This window comes from Bactrocera oleae, chromosome 4 (assembly GCF_042242935.1).
Source record: "Bactrocera oleae isolate idBacOlea1 chromosome 4, idBacOlea1, whole genome shotgun sequence".
NCBI lineage: Eukaryota > Metazoa > Arthropoda > Insecta > Diptera > Tephritidae > Bactrocera > Bactrocera oleae.
In genome coordinates, this window is record NC_091538.1 from 5,368,385 (window position 1) to 5,390,479 (window position 22,095).

The 22,095-nt window shown below is 32.4% G+C and overlaps 1 protein-coding gene across 2 annotated transcripts; it reads left to right on the forward strand.

Moving 5' to 3' along the window:
- Nucleotides 1-83: 83 nt before the first annotated feature.
- Shc (SHC-adaptor protein) lies at nucleotides 84-20,632 on the forward strand. 2 transcript variants are annotated; one of them, XM_036374652.2, is made up of 7 exons: nucleotides 84-685; nucleotides 13,829-14,065; nucleotides 15,010-15,080; nucleotides 16,448-16,679; nucleotides 16,816-16,967; nucleotides 17,110-17,483; nucleotides 17,550-20,632. In XM_036374652.2, the coding sequence occupies exons 2-7, from the start codon at nucleotides 13,964-13,966 to the stop codon at nucleotides 17,999-18,001; spliced, it is 1,383 nt and encodes a 460-aa protein (XP_036230545.2). In that variant the 5' UTR covers nucleotides 84-685; nucleotides 13,829-13,963; the 3' UTR covers nucleotides 18,002-20,632. The 2 variants fall into 2 exon arrangements, with proteins under 2 accessions (XP_036230545.2, XP_014102075.2); XM_014246600.3 differs by having other exon boundaries at nucleotides 90-685; nucleotides 17,107-17,483.
- Nucleotides 20,633-22,095: the final 1,463 nt, after the last annotated feature.

The window sequence follows — 22,095 nt, forward strand, 5'->3', positions numbered from 1 at the left end:
AATTTAATAAACGAACTACTTAATGTACTCGTTGAAATGCCAGCGCTGACAGATGTTAAACGAGCAACCTGCCATTTGCCGTCTGTTTTTGACTTTTCCTGTCAGTTGATTAAAGTAACGCGATAATAACACACCACTAAATTCTAGTAGTGCATTGCTTGTGTGAACATTTTTTTTGTTGTAAAGCAATTTGAATTGAGCCATAATATTTAAACGCCATAAGACTAATAAAAAAATTGCTAATTGGTTAAAATATTCGCTTACTAAATCAAAGTTGTACCAGCGTTTACTAATAACAAATCAAACTAATTTCTCAAACGCGCAACACTTCTTGCTATTAGCCAGTACATATAGGAAGCAGGTATCGACACACACATTCGCTTGTTATGGCGTCCACTGGCAAATAATCGAAGCGAATTATTAAATAAAATGTGATATTAATGTGCAAGAAATTGGCAAAAAAAGAAAGGAATGAGTTGAGTGCTTGTGAAAATATTGTAAAAATTAAAAAATATATATGAAAAATTATTGTGACTTGTGTGTTGAGTTAATAGTTTTTCGCTTTGCTTTGTACAAGTGAAGGAATTTGGCGTCGGTGCCGATTATGCGGATCGTTGTGGTAAAGCAGGCATACAAGACAACAGATATAATATTTGGTAAACACCAACGCTGACCAATTGCAAGTGTAAGTAATTTATGGAATGTATTTAATAGTTATGCAAATGAAATTACAATTATTTGTTAGAATGTGGTGGCGTTAGAGTTAAATATACAAACAAGCATTAGAAAGTTTAATTTAATTATTATAAACTTACATATTGTATATTTATTCATATATATGTATGTTTATGTTATGCGTTATATATAATGGCAACAGTTGCTGCTATATTCGTGAATTTTAAACAAAACTACAGTTTTTACTAAATTTTAAAGTCATTTACTAAGCTATACAATTGTTTACCTTGGTTTTGCGCTGATTGTTGATAAAAATTACACTCATATTTTATTTGTTGTGTGTTAGGTGTATTTACTTACGTTCCTACAGCAGCAGCAAAAGCATCTCGCCCAGCAGCCGTAAACAATATTACTTTTGCTCAGTTTATTTATTGTTGCTCAGCTTGTTGGCTCTCTGTGCGTTATTGCACTGTATGTACAAATATGCATATGTTAATATGTCAAAAACTTGTATATATGTACATAAATACATACATACCTACATAATAAAATGAGTATAAATTATTTGCATCTTCATATGTATGCACATATTTATATATATTTGTATTTTGTAATTTTTCCGTTCTTTTCCTTTTGGTATTGTGCGCTATTATTTTTATTTTATGTGCTTAGAGCCAAGCTCAGTGCAAGTTCTTAAATATTTAACTAGAATAAAAATACACAAATTATAAATATTATTAGATTACAAAAAGTAATCTATAGTGGAACTTGAATTAATCAAATTATAAAATCAAAGCATAAACAGCTTGTCGAGCTCAGCCATGTCCGCCTGTCGGTACATCTGTACATACGCGAACTAGTACCGCACTTGTTGAGATATCGTTCTGTAATTACATGGGCTTCCTCAAACAAAAAACGACATATTTTCAATATTTTTTTTTTATAAAAAAAATGTAGTATTTTATTCAAACTTTTTATTATTCCAAAGATACATATTTTACAACGATTTTGTGAAATTTTCAAAGGCAAATATTCAAAACCCCGCCATTACGACGTCAGTTCCGGCAGATCCTCGGGAAAAAGGTGTCTCCGCGTTGACAGCAGAACTTCTCACAGCATCTTATGAGATAAAAAAATACGGGCTTTTATTAAGACCATAAATTGGGTATTGGACAAAAGAAAAAAAAGTGAAAATAGTCTGTCAAAAATCGTTTTTACAAAATAATGCAAATTTTGGTGAAAATTTCTCTATTTTTTTTTTATATTGTAATTGAAAAAACTTCTTTGTTCAAGGCTTTGTAAATTATATCTCGAAGACCTGTGTAAAATTTTATTAAAATCGTTTAAGTAGTTTAGTTCGCGAGAAATCTTAACAATCAACTTTGAAAACACAGTTTCGAGAAAAACGCTTTTAAAGTTTTAAGTGACTATATATTTAGCAGACCTCGAGCACTCAATTTTCTAAGCTATGTCTCCAAAACGATTACTCTGATCAACTTGAGCATTTAGGACAATATTCTAGAGATGTTATAAAATGAAATAAGGCAATAAAAAAGTCGACCCATGTAACGCTGCAAGTTTAAAAATCATTCACGGTTTCTAAAACATATGTATATGTATGTATTTATATAGAGAAGGCACTTGCGGATAACTGCATTAAATACTCACGTGAACTTGAAATGTGCGTAAAAAAATACTTAGAGTAAGTGTATTATATCATTATATGTATGTTATATTATTACACTGGCGAAATCAACTTTCTCACTCGCTCTCACTATCTCTCTCTACGATTGAAAATTTTTTCAAATTCTGTGTAAGAAAATTATTCGCACTGCTGAGAGTGCTGGTATTTATCAAAAAAACGCCGGAACAATTGACTTAATATAGATTCAATAAATTCTTCAAAATAATTTCTTTACAAAAAACAACAATTAAAGTTAATATTTATGAGATGCCTTGCAGATTCGCTCTACGTAAAATATACAATTTATTTTGCACTGTTCTTTTATAACTTTTAACATGCTGACTTTGAGCCACAACATTTTATCACGATTTATTTATTTACATACCCATACATATGTATGTATGTATGTACTAAGATATATGTATATCTGCATACCTTGGACATATAATATAAAGTGATTTTCTACCGCTACTACAAGTATTTTTGTTGCTATGCGTTGATTAACATGCAAGTTGAATATATTTATAATTGTACACACATAGGTATGTATATATTAATGTATGTGTATAGGTAGATTTATGTATGTAAACATACACTACATGAAAGTATGTAAAATCTTCAACTTTTGTTTTATAATATTTTATTTATATTTTTTTTTTCGTGGATGCGCGCTTATAATAATAACCGACTACAACGCTCGAACGGATATTGCCATTGCGCCAAAGGTAACCGCCAAATATACACATTTACATATGTATGTACTATGCTTGTTTGTATGCATGTATGTGCTTCTATGTAAATTAATGTTTTTAAGCAATATGTCAACGAACGCATTGGTTTGGCGATTGACCGGCTTTTTGTGTCCAAAGACACAACTTCGGCTTTTGCTTACTACATATGTACATACTTTCTAAGAATTCGGTTCGTTTTCCTTTGGTGTGCGAAAAGCTTTTTTGTCTTTATGTTGTGTGTCTTCAACTTAATTTGCATTAACAAATAGCTTTGCCTTTTATTTTGCAAATTTTTGTGCGATTGCACATTTCCGACGATTTCTATGAATCGAATTTTGGGAGTAGGCGTTTAAAAAAGTAAGAGTTATATAAGTTCTTATATTGAGTAACCAAATAAAAAGCAATAATATACAACAAATTGTCAAAATTTTGGTATATGATTTAAGTACATACATGTATCATCGTTATTTAAAGTTTCGACTACGAAGATATAGCTAAAAACAAAATATTCCGTCGAGTCTTGAATAAGTTGTTTAGAATAATCTAACTGCCACTCATATATTTGATACATTCCAACTTTTTTTATTTACACATACATACATATATATTTATTGATCATATATACTTATGTATGCATGTATCTAAAGCATATTTAATTTCTATGTTTTATTATTAATTTCCCGCCAAAAGAATTCTTAATGAATCGTTAATTAAATTAACTCAACAAAAAATGGCTAGAAAATTGCCATTAATTGCTTTCAAATGCATTCGGAGATGCCAATGCTTTCAATGATCGTTCTCGAGCGTCTATAATAGGCGTTAAAATTTAATTGAAAGTAATGGCATCTAAATTAAATTGAATATTATAGCAATACAATGAATAGGAAGGCTTTTCGTTTGCTTTTTTCAACTCAATTAGTATGAATAAAGAGAATTATGTAATCGAAACCTGTAAGAAAAAGTTGTAGCTAACCTTGAAAAATTATTATTAGCCTTCTTAAGCAGTTTCGTATAATTAGCTGATTGGTAGGATGTGGACTAAACTTTTGCATTTTTGAAATCCAACAAATCTTGCTAAAGAGGAGTTATTTTAAAAAGAATAGGTTATTTTAAAAAGTTTTACCTATCGATAAAAATCGATATTTTTTAAATCTTGCACTATGTGTGTTTTTTTCTCTCAGTTAAAAACAAAAAACCTCTGAGTTGCATTTAATATAATAGAAAGTCTTGTAATTTCGTAATTTCAGAGTCAATCATCAAATTGAACAAGAAAGAATTTGAACTCAACATTTTCTGCATAAAGTTGTAATATTTTAAAATAAAATATGTAAATAAACCTCAAAGTCTTTCTTTTGATAAAACGAAAATATCTCGTTATACGTACATAAAAAAGCTCAAAACATATTTTATAATAAAAAAAATTTAATTTTGTAGAAAACAAAAACACTTTAAGTGTCTCAGGGTCTCTTGGAACATAAAATATTCCCTTTCGCTGCCCAATTAGTCCGCTCCAAACGTCAAATGCCAAATGTCACACACTCATTGAAGCAATTGCTGCTGCGCGTGAGCTACTGATTGATTGTTGGTGTGTGTACGCTTTCAATATACAAAGATTTATATGTATGTATGTATTTATGTATATATTTATGCGCAAGTGATGGGCGGATGTGGTTCAGGGACGCTACGGTAACGCAAATCGATGACGATAATCAAACGACTGTTTACCGTTGCCAATCTAAAAAAGCTTTTCCGCTACGCTATAGTTTCGCTAATAAGTTTTTTTTTTTTGTATATAAGATATCGTGTTGTTTTGGTGCAATATTTTAAACGTTTCGCACTTGCGTTGTGAAAGCTAGCAATATTTGAGTTTTTTTATTGCTTCAGGTAACTAGAAAAAAAGTTATTTAATCAATGTTATTTATAAATTAAGTTACATTATTTTAAAAAAATTTAATTTTTTTTTAAATTTTAAAAAATTTTTTTTTAATTATTTAAATAGTTTTTTTAGTTTTTTAAATTTGGTTTTAATTTTTTTTTTATTTCTTTAAAAAATGTTTATTCTATATCCTCAGACCTCTCACACCTCATACAAATTGCGCACTACTAACCTCACACCCTATAAAAAACTAATTAATGCAACTACTTCACGCTTGCTTATCCTCAATACAAAGTATTTTTCAGCATTGCAGCTGTCAATTTTGTTTTGTGTCATATTATTCCGTAATTCGTGCCAATATTCAACTGGCATATATTTTCGCGACAAATTGACACTGATAAGCTCGGCGCGTTCAATATGGTTGTTTTCAATATGCGAGACAGCTATTCACTATGTCTTACCTATATACATATGTATGTATATACTTGTACTTCTATTATATAAATAAGTAGTATATGTATATGTGGGTAAGCAAGTCTGCATATTTAAGCTCGTGACTCAGTTCGCAGGAAGCACATATGGTAGATATGTATATATAAAATCGTAAATTTTGATCACTTCCTTCCGTTGTTGAGGCTTCAATGAAGAGATGTATCTAAAGAATATTTGCAACATAGTATTTTTCTATTTTATGATCAATAATACTAGGTGGCTATCAAAAGTCATAAAAGATAATTTAATGATCATATTTGAATGTGACGCAGGCAGCAGCGGAAGCCAGCAATGCATTTTTGAAGTAATTTGCATATGTGTGCGTGTATCAAGAAGTACTTGTATATGTAAATACAAAGTCGCTGACAGCAAATAATCGCATATTTATTGATAATTTAAATTCTCTGTGTTTCTTTCAATACTATTAACACCACATATTTATTATCAATACCTTTTATTGTATGCTAGAAATGTGGCGCTTACTCTAAACAGATGTGCCTTCATATTAAGAGGTGTGTAATTTTCAACTCAGACAGAATATAAACTAGAGAATAAACTATTTTGGCAGTCAAATTGCTTCTGTTTGTTATATAAGCTTATAAATTGATCTTATCGCCATTTTTTGTATTTTTATACCCTGAACAGGGTTATATATGATAACTTCGGTGTGGCGAAGTCAACGTTTTTTCTTGTTTTATTATAATTTTTACTAAACTCACTAAGTTTTATTATTAAAGTTAATTATACTTGTATAATGAAATTTGTAAACCGTATTTGCAAATTGTTCCTATCGCGTACAACAACATGCGCACTCGTTTGCGATAATTTGTTATTGCAATTGTGTTTTGCTCATTTTTTTTTACTCCTTTTTCACATCGCTGTTAGCTTGGGTTATTAGTTTTCTATTATTTATTTAGTGTCATTAAACTGACAAGACCTCCAGTCAAAACAGCACCAATACAAATGAACTTGCATACTTACATGTACCGTTATACATATATAGTGTATTTGCCATGTACTGAACTGTAAAATGTATGCTCTCCATTTGAAGTAGTAGTCTCTGGGAGCTTTTGAAGCAGAAAAAACAAGCCAGCCTTAATGGGGTTTGATTTTTGAAGTGTAGCCGCTTTTAGTTTTTAAACGCGAATTAAACCGCGTAGCATTGTTCCAAGGTAATCGAGGGAAAATTATTCTTCATTCTTCAATCGGCTATGCCGTGGATCAGTATTGTTTATCGGGTATAACTTACGGAACAATTAAACAACTTCGCCTCCGTTCGTTTCGATATGTCAAAAGAAACAAAATTATTAAAACTAAACTTGTATTTCTTCTTTACGAGAGTTCGGTCTGTGCTAGTCAACAAGCAATAATTGCGCGGCGGCCTCGGAGAACCGGGCGAATTGGCGAAAAGAAGCGCTATTTCAACTGTTGTTGTTCTTCAAATCCTACGGCAACCCACCGAGATGTCTTAAACCACAAGAAACCAGTGAAGGCTCTGTTTAAGCATTTTTGCCATATATAGAAAAAATCTGTGCAACACGGTCCTCAGTTAAATTTAAGAGTATGGTAATAAAGGTAAATTTTTCACGGCATGGTGTATTCAAAGTTAAAAACATATCCTTATTCTTTCTCATAAATCTTGTATCCAACGATGACTATATTACCTAACTTATATATGTAAGTCCATTTTGCTATACAGAACCTATTGTAGAGAGAGAAAGTGACATGACAGCCTTCTTTCCGATTGCGACCTTCATCTTCTCAACATTAATTGGCTCTGTGGCAATAGAATTGGAACTCCTACGGACAACTGCCAGTTGAGCAGAAGCAAGCACACACAAATGTGTTGTAATTTGTGCTTCTACTTGTAGCTGCAATGTTCTTGGTATTGGCGTGATAAAGCGTTTGTTTGTTGCTGTTATGTCAGCACTGATACTCGTATATTATATATCGCATGACTCATACCCCTGACATATCATACTGCATAGCGTATGTTGCTGGCAGTGAAGCGCCGCAGAAGTTCACATCATGAAGACGATATGCTGCGCGTATGTATGCATTATGAGAATGTGTGCATGAGCATAAGATTGTCTTTGGGCGATGACCGCTGCCTGTTGGTTGTGAAAGAAAGGTTGAGAAAATCTCCCTGACACGCCGGCTATTTATGATATTAATAAATATCTGTCGGTTACAAGCAGTGCCTTGTGGTGAACTAAATGCCCTCATAATTTAGCAATGATATGTTATGTTTAGGCGAAATTACGTGGGCGTTAAAATGAGTGAGTGAATGCTTGGGTTATGAAATAATACTCGCAAAAAAGTTATTGATTTGCTCTTTCCAAGTAATTTTTGTTGCTCACATGGCATTTATAGCTCACCTTTTGTTATTATATTGCGCTAAATTCATTTGTTGCCGCATAAATAATTTTTTATAACATCGCAGTCAAGCGAAAATTAATTGTAAAGCAATTATTGGCCAATTCAATTGTTTTTTGTGCTCAATTTTACAATGGAAGTTGCAATGGAAAGTAATTATAAGTTTGCGACTGCTACACTTCCTGAGCATCTCTTTATAATATATAATTTGCGATAGTATGATATATGTACATATATAATATTATTATTATTATACTGATAGTTTTTTTCTTAGTCTTTGTATGTTCTTTCAGTCAGTCAGCTATCTGTATTTTTATCTATTAAAACTACATTTTTATCGAAAGAAATATTTTCACTCATTGCTCACATCTCCACCGACAAGAGGAAGAAAAAATATGACCTCTTAAATTTCATAACAAACTACAACCCAAAGGTTATCAGCGAGGTGCTTAATGCTCTAGTATTTCAATTCGTTTGCTTCCGGTTTTAATATTTACAAAAAATCTAATTACTTGAGTCCATTTTCTGGCTTCACAAAGTACTGATAATAATCAGTCCAACTGCGATCCTGTTATGTGATCAGCCATATAACTAAACCTTATCTAACCTTACATTGTGCGTTGGACTTGACAGCATTATGACAATGTAGTTAAGCTACGAATGAATCGCCTTAAAAATTATCATATGCGGGTTTTGCATCAATTTTAATCATTGCAACAGATTTTGCATGTCGTATAAGTATATATGTACATATGTACATACATATGTATATACTAAATGTGAGCGAATTTTTAGCGCGTTCCTTGTAATGAATTTTGCAGAAACGTGATGAGCGAATCGTGCATTGACTCACAAAAGACCGGCAAGCCGATATTTTTAAAAATTTTGCAGTTGGACTGCTATGCAAAGTACTCGGGTGAATAATGACTTTTTTATTTGCTTAATATGATTAAGCTCGGCGTTCAATGTTGGAAAAGGTATACATATATACATACATATGTATATATTATAGAAAGTGCTGAGGGAAGCCCTTACCAATTCGTCATTACAATTCTGATTAATTAGTGACACAATAGTGCGAATTAAATTATTCCTTATGAGCTTAGTGCTGAGACACCTGCTTGAAAAATATATTTTTAGATTGAATTTTCAGTATGCAAGTATTTCCGGTCAAGGTTACCATTTCGGACAACAAGAAATGAGTTAAGAAAAAATAAATTACTTATATATACATATATACTATATACTATATACATATGGCTACTATATGATATATGGTATACGGCGTTTTACCTTAAATAATAAAAAAATAGTAAATTAAATGAGTAGGATGAGTAGATCATGAAAAAATCATTTTAAGCTCGATAACATATAATTTACACTCTGATTGTGTATACTAAGTTTGCCACGAAGTTTGTAACACCCAGAAGCAAATGTCAGAGTGCCTATTAATTATATGTAAATATATACTTGTATGTACATAGGTATTAATGATCAGCCTGACGAGTTGAGTCGATTCAGCAATGTCCGTCTGTATAGACGCGAACTAGTCCCTCATTCTTTGAACATCTCCATGAAATTTGGCTAAGATTAATACTCAAAGCAACGCTATAATCTCTAAATATATTATTTGGATCGCATCAATATCAAAATTAAGTTACAGCCCTCTTTATATCCTTATATGCTATAAGAACTGAATGAACTTAGCTTCGGTTGCTTTAAATATTTAATATTATTTTTTTTTTAACTCCAACAAAAATATCTTTTGTCGAGAAAAAACGTGCGTAAATCCAAATAAGCGTTCCTGACATTGTTTTCCAACTGTTCGGCGCACTTATCAAAATGACCTCGTACTTTGCTACATACGAACAACACACCATTTAATTGAGGGCGATTACGCAGAGCTTCACACACAAAAAACGATGCATCATTCTATCGGCACTTTGTTGTTGCAATGACATAAAAGTTGCTATAAAAAATAAAACTAATAAAATCAAGCACACATATGCCTACATACAAATATTCATGTATGTATGTACATAAGTAGGTACAATATATACACAAATATTGTATATAGTTGTATATGAGTCGCTGAGTGATGACACTGTACTGTGCCCCCACCCAAAAATATACAAAATTCTTATTGTTGTTGTTTTTTAATCATATGTACTATTGTATATGAGTGTTGCTCAATGAATGACCACGCCGGCGGCACAGATGATAACAAAAACAATACTGTTGACTTCAATTAAAGTTGAAAATGTGAAAATGAGGGTATATGTGTGTTTGTATGTGTGTATGAGTGTAAGTATCATACATTGCCACTTTTAGTTTTTGTTTTAAATTATTATTTTGTGGTTATATATGTAAACTGTTAATTGAGTAAAACCCGTTACTTTATAGTCGATAGTTAAAGTTGCATGGAATTCCCACCGGAGTAAAATCTAAAAAAAGGCGTTTCTATATTTTAGTAGGAAAGAATATCTGATGGAAAAAGTTCGGTCTTTTAAAGGTTTGATAGAGTTATGAGATTTTTTTTTTCATACTGCAATATCCTAAGGGATTTGAGATTTTTTATAAATGTTTTTCACTCTTCATCCTTACACAACTTCATATCCTTATATACGTAGAAACTTATAAGGTGGCACATTCTTTATTTTGTGATGTTCATACATATGTACATACATTTATACATACTCACATATACATTAAGATAAGTAAAAAAAAAAATTTATATCAAATTAATGGGTTAAAATGAACCTATCGACAAAAAAAATAATTCTTTGTTTTCGGAGCATTAACCACATTTTCACTTTAAAGCTTTCAATACTTTAAATATACGAATATTCGAATTAAAAAAAAATTTCCCATAGTTACACTTTTTTGAAAATTTCATCCTAAACGGTTCAAAATATTTTGAAAAAAATATTTTTTTTACGTGTTATTTATATATGTGGGAAATTTTTTTCTCGTCTGTTTTCGTAGTACTTATTAACCATCTTTTTCATTTTTCAAATCTATATATGACAAAAAAAACCTTTCTTCTCGTAGCTTTAACAATTTTTTAACTTCAAAGCTTTTAAAGCTTTGAAATATACGAATTTTTGATTCGAAAAAAAAAATTTCCCAGAGGTACATTTATTTGAAAAATTTATTTCTTACAAAATTTCGTGATTTTTTCCTAAACGGTTCAAAATTTTAAGAAAAACAAATTTTATTTACGTGTTATTTATGTGGGAAATTTTTTACTAGTCTGTTTTCGCAGTATTAACCTTTTTATTTTTAACTTTTAAGCTTTTAAATATACGAATTTTTGAATTGAAAAAATATCCCTGAGGTACATTTTTTAGGAAATTTTATGTTCCACAACTATACGGGATTTTTATTATCGTACACGCTTCAAAATTTGATGAAAAATGTTTATACTAGTTATCTACGTGAGTTTTATAAATACGATACGTTAGTTTTTTTGGCACACCCTAAAACCCATACATATTCAATTCTTTTCATGTTCAAGAATGATATTTCGTTACTACTACCAACAAACTAACAAATATATACATAAAGTCTTCAAAGCCGGCATTTCCGAGCTGCCTTTACATGGGTAAATATATAGGTATATACATTTACTTATATATTATATAAGTATGCGTATATATCCGTACATATTTATATATATTCACACAACTCGCAGCATTTCAACAGCACTGACTCAAAGATGAGTAATTGCCGAAGGCACTGTGCAAAATTAAAAATTTAAATCCTCAACCTTAATCGGGTGCTGTAATTAACGCGAAAGTTCTGCATTTTTGACTTTTGCTTTTAAACGCTGTTTTTGCATTGTTTATGCGCGCTGTCGAGAGTTGAGGGCGACTACTCTGTGAGGCCTAGTCAGCGCATTTAGCTATTGTACGGCTGGAGTCTTTGTTGTCTACATTGTTTTCATAATGTTCGGTGTTTGCTTTTCCGGCCTACAAATGTAGCTACCGCTGCACCAACTTCGACCATTGTTGACCGCTTTTGTAATGTCAAATACTATATACTTTATACAAACATATTTATATGACAGTATGGTAGTAGGAGTATTTGTTTGCTGTCGTCGTTTATTTATATTTAATTACTTAATTATACAGTAATTAATGTGAAAATGGTAAGTCAACTCTGTTTGTTATTTAGCTTTCTAATCCTTTACCTTTGGCTTGGATTTATTTACATTTGTTCACGCATACACGTGACGCACATAAACCACCCGATTGTCTGTTCATTTGTTTGCCAATGTCGGTTAGAGTTTCCAACTGACGGTCGGTTGACCAACCATAACCACCATTATAGTAATCAGTTGCCCTCACCCGTTCGCTGACAGCGCTCACTTTACAGTACACTTGTCGACGCTCTTTAAACCCATCAAAACACACCCATTCACTGAAATATACCAACTGTGCAAATAATTATAAAATAAATTATTATTCCGCGCGGATATTATTTTCCGAGTATTATGCAGAATTAACTATCATTGTTGCTATTTGAATTTTGCATTAGTAATTTGTATAATGAAAATTGTAGAAAATTGCTTTGGAAAATATTCTAATGCGTATTTAAAGCGGAAAATTGTTGTCAATAAATATATGGTACTATAAACTTATTATATTGTATATGTATATAAGGGAGATTTGAATATGTACATATACGACATTTAACATCTCTAACTCAATTTTGTACTAATTTCCACTCATAAATAAATTAAATAGAAAAAACTATCTGCGCAACAAAAGAAAAAAAAAAACAAGAAAAGACTTTAACTTCGGCAGCACCGCAGCTATACTACCCTTCGTAGGTGCATTTTTGTGGCATAAAAAGGCGTTTAACTTGGTTTTGATCGGTCAGTTTGAACACCAGCTATATGCTATAGTAGTTCGATTCGAAAAATATAATCGGATATTACCTTGAATAAAAATCTGTGCCAAATTTCGGAAATATATCTTGTCAACTAAAAAAGTTTTCCATACAAGAACTTTATTTGGAGCGTCCAGTTTGTATAGCAACTACATATATGCTATAGTAGTATGATATCGGCGATTATGACAACTCAGCAGCTTATTGGTGAGAGAAGAACGTGTTCAAACTTTCAGACCGATATCTCAAAATTTGAGGAACGAGTTCGCGTTCAAGTAAAGGTGCTTCAAAGTTGTATGAAGAGTGCTTATTTTCTAATTGTAACAAATTTTAAACAAGTGCTTAAGTTGAAAGAGAGATAAGGTTAATTTCATGGACGTGTATCGCCTGTCCAGAGACTTTAATCAAAACCATGTTACAAATAAACGTTCTATAAATAGAAGCATTTGGTTTCTCCTAATAGCAAACTGAGTAGCAGTGAATATATCCATTATCGAAAATAACAGCTTCTTTTCTTATACGAGACTTCTGCACGGAAGTTTATATATTTACCAGAGCGGTAACAAACTTTGGAGCCATCCCAAGACATGCTGTGTGATAAGAACTTCGTCTACTATGTAATCCAGAATCAGGTTTGAAAGACTAGGGTGCTTTTGCGATCCTGACTCGTCAGTAAATTTTTATATGGTAACATAGTATTGTCAAATTTCCCAAGAGTAATCCTCTTGGCCTTTAAACCTCTGTATATGTTATATGTCAGACGCTGATGAACCACATCAGTTAATTTTTCTGTAATATGTTCAAATTGAACAGAGTTCGAGTTGGAAATAATTCATGATGAACCAAACCGCGAATATCGAAAAAAAAGCAAAATCCGGAAGCTTTCTGGTCTTAATGTAGGTATATATCTAAATTGCTTCGCGAGTCGAATTCTGCTTCCAACACACTTTCAGCTTGCATCGTTATGCCAAAAAGAGTTCTTTAAAGCGCTTTTCGCCTTATCGTTGCCATAAAAGCAATTATGTATCAATATATAACCATTTCTTTAATTAATTAATTAGATGTTAATTGGCAACTTTTTCACATCTTTTTTCTTTGCAGATTGTATAGTCTATGCGAATACAATAACGTAAAGCGAATGCACATAGTAAATGTATGTAAATTGCTGCCGTAAAATCAACTGAATATTATAAATTCACGAAGGAGTCGACATTTATCACAGTAAAGTACGCCGAAATGCCACGAAATGGCTGTGAGGCCAATGGAGGCGTTGCAAACGATGGTTGCGCTTATCCCGATGAGCTGATCATGGAGCAGGGCGTCTCCTTTAATGTGCGGGTGAGTATTAAATTACACGTTGAACCATTGTACATTTGGGCTGTTGAAACTGCGCGACGCTGCCTCTTCCTGTCGCCATTGTGCTGAGCGCATAAACACAACAGTCAGCGTCATCCTGTCGACAAGCAACCTTTGGTAGAAGAACATGAATTGCAACGCATTGCGGCATTTGCTTTATGCATTTCCTGCTTCCTTTGCGACGCTGCGAGTGCTTTTGTGCGAGCGTTTTGAATTGTTTACTCAGAGTTCAATGCACGTTATTTGCCATCCATATGCTGAGGCTGCTGATGTTGCCGCTGCAGCGCTTGTTTGTATTTTCCGACCACAGCCATACTTTTTATATTTTCAAGAGTTACTTCCTTCTTTCACAGTACCACATTTGCTGCCTTACTTCCGCTGCTTCCGTTGGCTTCTTAACGCACACGCCTACTGTTTTACAGCTATACTGAACCACGCAGCTATGCTTCGTTTTGTTTTTGTTTTTTTTTGCTATTGGCATCCACCAGCGCGAATGCCAATGTCATCGTCGTACATTTCCTACGTGCGCCGCTGCCCTTTCGTCCACATATTCATTCAGCTTTGCGCTGAAGTGCTTACCCAACTACCTTCAATGCTGGCAGTGGTATTTTTTTTCTCTTTTTATTTAATTTCATTTTATGCGCGTAGTAAAATTTCTTTTGTTTTTCTTGCGTTGCATATTGACGCGTACTTGTTGCCCACCTGCTTCTCAAGCTCCAATTCATTCCCGCAGACATACTTGTACATATGTTCTACAGCGTGTGATTGCGTTCGCTGCACCACCTCACTGCCTTGCCACCTGGTTTTATCTTCTTTTGCTGTTTGTCTGACGCTATATTTGTAGTCGGCGTTCTAACCGCAATCCACTTGCAGAAGCACTCACTTTTTCACTATTTTCATTTTCGTTTTTTTTTCTTTCTTTTCAGTACACCGGCTGTGTGGAGGTGAAAACTTCAATGAAATTGTTGAACTTCGAAACGAGAACCAAAGTTGCGCGGTAAGTACACACTTACTTCTATTGGGTTGTATATGTAAATAGTTGTGCATCGGGCAGCCATATAAATTTGTGGTTACCGAAGAGTTTGTGTGTTTGCTTTAAGGTATAAGAGGGATTTAGTGGGCAAGGATTTGTATTTTATGGTCGCTGCACTTGACGAACTAAGCTAGTGTGGCGCTGGTGCATGATTCGCGGCAGCGTGGTAATGTAAAACGATATAGCAAGACGCATATTTCCGACGAAAACGGATATTACATAAAAGAAAAGGGAAATTGAGTCGGATAAGCAGCTTTTCCGACTACATTGAACTTGCTATGAGCTTGTGTAGCGAATCGGTCATTTATATCAAAGCATAGTTGTTAAAAACCAAAAGTGGAGTGAAATATATGAAAAAGTTTGTTGAATAAATATTTCGCTCAGCTCAAGTAGTAAGCTTCTAAGTAAATTCTTCTGCATTTTATTCACAAAATAATTACATAGTAAGGCAACTCCGTTTTATCGGTTTTGGCTAGTTTCGGAATTCATTTCCACAATGAGCGCTTACTTACCATCAAAAAAGAGCTGCTCAGCAAAACACAATCTCTCTACTTTTAAAAAATGGCATGTAAAACCTTCACTGATGCCTGCTGTTTGTTCATTGTATAATCCTATATATATATAATTGATAGAATGAGTTTGGCTAGTATATATATCGTCACTTGTCGTCGAAGTAGTCAACGATTTATAAAGCTGCAAATTCAGGCTTAAATCTAACTGTAATAAGAACGCTTTTTCAGATAACGCTCATGCGTATTTTTAACAACCCCTTCTCAACTGGAATGACATTCATATAACGCAGACGCATACTGAAAAATGAGGAAAAACTCAGACAAACTGATACCTATAGATAGTCTACAAATGGTAGGCCAAAGTTGTTTCTGTAATAGTTTAAATTCACCCTAAAGGTATACTACGATTTCTATCGGCATACTTGAATTTCGAAATTGAGCCGTTGAGTGATTATTTCTACCTGAGTTTCGTTGGCAACCATATTTGACCATCTTTTACATAAATCGTTAACTTAGGTTGCACCGAAGCTGTAATACGTTTCATAAATACAAAAGACTCCCTACAAGAAATTGATTTTGATTGCCAGTTTGTATGGCAGCTATATGTTATAGTGATCCGATATCAGCATATCTGAGAAAATAAACCCATAAACTGTGTTCGTAAGAGCCTACAAATTCTTTACAATATCTTCAGCAATAAAATTTAAGGAATCGCTTGAATTTTATAGTACATTTTCAAATTATTTTTAATGAAGCTTAAATATGTTAAACAAAAGGAACTCAAATAAATGTTTTCTATCTCCTTTACAAAAAACACAGTGAATGCATCAATCGTGTTTGTGAAGCGGCTGGCCTCAAATCGGCCGGCAAGCGGCGTGTAGACAAGAAGATACTGCACTATATCTCCGATCGGCCGCACATGCAGAATGCCGGCACAAACGTCATCATCAACGTGTCGAGTCGTGCGCTGGATTTGGTAAACGCTGAGACGGGCCAACGCATAGCCAGTCACAATATGCCACACATATCTTTTGCATCCGGCGGCGATTCGGTAAGCAATCGTTTACATAGCATACTTATTTGCACTTAATTTGAATGCTTGCAACGAGCACATACTGTAGTGGCCTGTGTGCAGACGCTGATTATTACTTTTGTTGTTAGATACTATATTTATTTGCTATTCACAGGACACTTTGGACTTTCTGGCGTACATCGCCAAGAATGAGGACGAGTGGCGTGCCTGCTACGTGCTCGAGTGCATCGGCGGACAGAGTGAAGACTTAATATTGACAATCGGCAAAGCGTTCATGTTGCGCTTTAATGCAATCAAACACTTGAAGTGAGTAGCAAGTACAGTTTAGCATAGCATAATAGTTTTATAAAAAAAATTTTTTTTTTTAAATTTCAAAAAAATTTTAAAAAAATTTAAAAAAATTTAAAAAAAAATTAAAAAAAAATATTATTAAAATAATTGACAGAAGCCAAGCTGTTTTGAACCTCAACACACCTGCGGAGAATAGCAAAGACTACTACAATGACTTGCCCGACAAATTACCGCCGGACTTGTTGAGCGAGAACGATCTGCCACCGGAATTGCAAAAGCAATTGCTGCTGCAGCATCAACAGCAACAACTACAACAGCAACAGCAGCAAACACAATTACCTCAACACAAAGTGGGACAGCTGAACTTGAAGAAACCACGCGATCGTCTTAGCAGTAATCTCATAGATCTAAATAGTCCACCGCCAGATCAGACTACCACCAAAATGAATCTCAGCAATTTCGACCCAATGGCCGATACAGAGGGCGCTTGTGCGCTACCACAAGCACCCGTGCGTGATGTGTTCGATATGCGTGAGTAAACCTTTGTAATAACTATACACCAATATATATTTATATACCGAAATTTCCTGCACATAGAACCTTTTTCGCTCTCCGCCGAAGTGCAGCGTTCACAACTTAACACCGAACTGTGGTTCCATGCGGGCATTAGTCGACAAATTGCCGAGGGTATGCTCAAAAATGACGGTGATTTTTTGGTACGCGAATCTCAGGGTAAACATGGTCAATACGTGCTTACCGGTTTGGAGGTGAAAACACCCAAACATTTGTTGCTAATCGATCCCGAGGGTGTGGTGCGTACTAAAGATCGCATTTTCGACAGTATCAGCCATTTGATAAACTATCATTGGGCTAATGCATTGCCGATTATTTCCGAAGATTCGGAATTAGTATTACGCAATCCCGTATTGCGGCAATCGGCCGCGCAACAACAACAACAACAAACAGCAATTGCAGCGCATCATCATCACCACACACAGCAACAACAACAGCAACATGCACATCATGCGCGTCCAGTTGTAAATTCTTGATGAGCCCCAACGTGAGCTTGGCTAAAATATTGAGATTCTTATTGATTTAGTACATACGTACATACACATATATATATATATAATAGTAGATAATAAGTAGTTAGTTTTAAGTTACACGCAACGTGGACAAAACGTGAAAAGTGTCTGTATCACAGTGTATTTTGTATGTGTAGTGGTATTTGCATAATTTAATGTTTTTACTAATTGCTTTCAGTTGTATTTTAGTTGCTGTTTTTATCATTTTACTTTCCATAAATTAAACGCACATTTGTTAGTATTTTATTTACAAAAAAATATATATATATTTTCTTTTTATTTTATAGTTAATGATGTTGTAATAAATTTTGTGTATTTATATTTATGTAAATTTTGCATTTTGAGTCGATTATGACTGTCTGTCGGTATATACGCGAATTAGTTCCTCAGTTTTTGAGATATCGATCCGAAACTTTGCACACATCCTTTTCTCCCCAAAAAGCAGCTCATTTGTCAGAACCGCTGATAACGGACCATTGTGGCATATAGCTGCCATACAAACTGAACTATCGGAAAAAAGTGCTTGTGTGGAAAGCTTTTTCATTTCACGAGATATCTCCAAAAAAATTTGCATGGGTTATTTTCTAAGGCAACAATGTAATCTACGAAAAAATTGTTCAAATCAGATCACTATAGCATATAGCTGCCATACAAACTGACCGACCCAAATCGAGGTAAAGATCATTTTATATCGTTTTATGCTATGAGAAATGCAGTTGTGAAAGGTATTATAGCCGAAGTTAACTTTTTTTTAAATATTTTATTTGCTTTGACTAACTAGTTTTTGATTTGCTATGTTATATGTATATGTATATTCTTTTCTTCTAACAACTTTATGTATTTTTTTTTGAAATTTATATACATAGCTTTTTCGATTAATACATGCATACATATTCCGCTTCAAAGCTCAAACAAACCGGAACTGACACAATCTTGAGCTTAAAAATAAGTATATATTTATTTTTACATATACATATATTTATATAGGTACATATTTTGTAAACTTAGCTGTATGTAGACTAACATAATTTAATACAAACATATTTACATAAAAACTGCATATTTAAAACTGAATGCATGGCAGTTTTTTTTTCATAAAAACGCATTGCGAAGGCTACAGGAATTCATAGTTTATAAATTCTATACATATAGACGTAGTTTATCACTGCAACACTTTTATTAACAATTTTATACCAACAGAAAATTAAAAATGTATACATAAATATTTGCAGGAGTATGTGCAGGGTTGCATTAAAAAATAATTGAATTACCAATTGAAATAATTTTTTTTATTTTTTTTGAAATCCCAAATACGGGATTAACATTTAAAAAAAAAAAACAAAAAATGTTTAACTTCGTAATAAAAAAAATTTGAATCCCAAAAACCGAATTAAAAATTTATTTTTGAATTTTTTATTTTTAATCCCAACTACCGGATTAAAAAATTAATAAGCAAAATTTTAATCTCAAGCATATAATTAAAAATTAAAAAAATAATTATTTTTAGAATAAAATTTTATTCAATTAAAAAAATAATATTTTCAGTTTGTCTCGCAACATCGGAATTAAAAAACGAAAATCAAATTTTTGATCCAAATATCGGTAATTAAAAATAAGAATTTAATTTTTAATCAAAAATTTTCTAATAAAAGAGATCTGCAACCCTGATGCACACATAAATATTTATGAACATTTGCATTTAAGGATATTCCGATATCAAATGCTTAAGAAAAAATCATAATATATAAATTTGTATACATTTAATATACATATATACATATATATGTATATATAAATACGAGTTTGCACACATTTAATAATAGATCTGTACATACTATTTTTGAATAAGAAAATTTAAGGAAAAAAAATTCTGCTTAAAAGCATATTCATATCAAATTATAAGTTATATACTATACATGCATTTGCGACGACGAATTACCCAAAAAACAAAAATAAAATTTAAATAATTGCATTAATCAAATACATATGTATATCTGCATAATTAGATGTATTTTCATAAAAACCATTTCCTAGCAATTATATATCAAACCTGCAGCTTCAAATTTTAAATTTTTTTTAAATTTTAAAAATTTGTTATTTTTCATATATGTGCATATATACACATGTTACCTATGTATATTTTAACAAATATAATGCTCCAATAATTTCTGAGCATTATACTTAATTCATTTGTCAATTGAATAGTTGTGTCATCTCCTTATATGCGTTTTTATGTTATATTATATAACCAACTCTCCAAATTGCCTTATTTACCCGGTAAATATGTTGATACCTCAAAAATGAACAGTTTTAATGAATTTACGCTAAAAAACTTAATTAAGCACATATTATGCGACTATATAAAATATATATATTTAATAAGCATTGTAGATGTATACACACATATGTACATACATAACATACATATTATTATTCATTAGTACATATTAATTATAACTATAAATATAATACTTCTAATATACTATACATCATATACAACACACATAAGTATGCCAGTTCATACAGCAATACATACATATGTAAGTAGAGAAAGAGGAAAGTAGAAAATAAAGAAATCAATTTTCAATCAAAGAATTAACCTCAAAAAATCATTCTCGAGTTTATTGCTTTCCTTACTTAACCTCGAAAACTTAATTGATAAATGGGCGCGGGATTTTGTATTTAATGTAGTACTTCCTTTATATTGTTAAAAATCTCATGAATTCAATGAGTTATGATCAATATTTCAAAGTATATTATTATTATTTTATTTTTATACCCTAAGCAGGGTATATTAAGTTTGCCACGAAAGTTGTAACACCTAGCAGGAAACGTCGCAGACTCTACAAAATATATGTACATATGTATATTCATACATATACATAAATATAAATGCTCAGAATGGCGAGCTGAGTCGATTTAGTCATGTCCGTCTGTCTGTATATATGCGAATTAGTTCCTCAGTTTTTGAGATATCGATCTGAAATTTTACACACGTCCTTTTCTCCCCAAACAGCAGCTCATTTTTCAGAACCGCTGATAACGGACCATTGTGGCATATAGCTGCCATACAAACTGAACGATCGGAATAAAGTGCTTGTATGAAAAACTGTTTTATTTGACGAGATATATTCAGGAATTTCGACATGAGTTACTGCGGAAAGCGAATGTGCAAGCTCCTAAAAAATTGTTCAGATCGGATGACTATAGCATATAGCTGTCATACAAAATGAACTATCGGAATAAAGTGCTTGTGTGAAAACTTTTTCGTTTGGCGAGATATCTTTAAGAAATTTGACATCTGTTATTGTTTAAGACAATGCTTGAATCTGCCAAGAAATTATTCAGATCGGATAACTGTAACATATAGCGGCGCTACAAACTGACCGATTAAAGTCAAGCGTTTGTAAGGAATATTTTATGTTTGTGAAGGCTATTATAGCGTCGGTGCAACCGAAGTTAACGTTTTTTCTTGTTTTTTATTATCATTTTTATTTCTTATATTATATATTTTATTATTTTAATTTAATTCTTTTTTTTTTTTTTGTTTTTAGTATTGAGAAATCCATCAAAACAAAAATTCATAACTCAAGCGTCAGTGTTGGCAGATTTTTTTTCTAAACCTGACCATATTGTTTTGTACTTATGTATGTACATACAGTGGATCACAGCTTATTTGATACAGCAGTCGATATAAATTTCGAATCCCAATATTTTCTAAACTGAAAGGAATTTTGAAAAAATTTAAACGCTATATTTTAGAGTAAAGAATTTCATATATATAATGTCCTTCATTTATTTAAAAAATATTTTATTTTCAAATATATGTATATAAAATTAAAATTACTGCTAAATTTCAGGTCACAGCTTATTTGATACAGTTCAATTCTTTCTAAAATAACAAAAACAAATCACTTTCAATCTTAAATTCTTAATATTTTGTGTGAAAGCCTTTCGCCTTAACAAGAGCCTGGATCCTGGTTGGCATTGAATGGACCAACTTTTGTGTGGTTTCTAGGGTAATTTTCTGCCATTCCTCTAGTAGCGCCCTTTTCAAT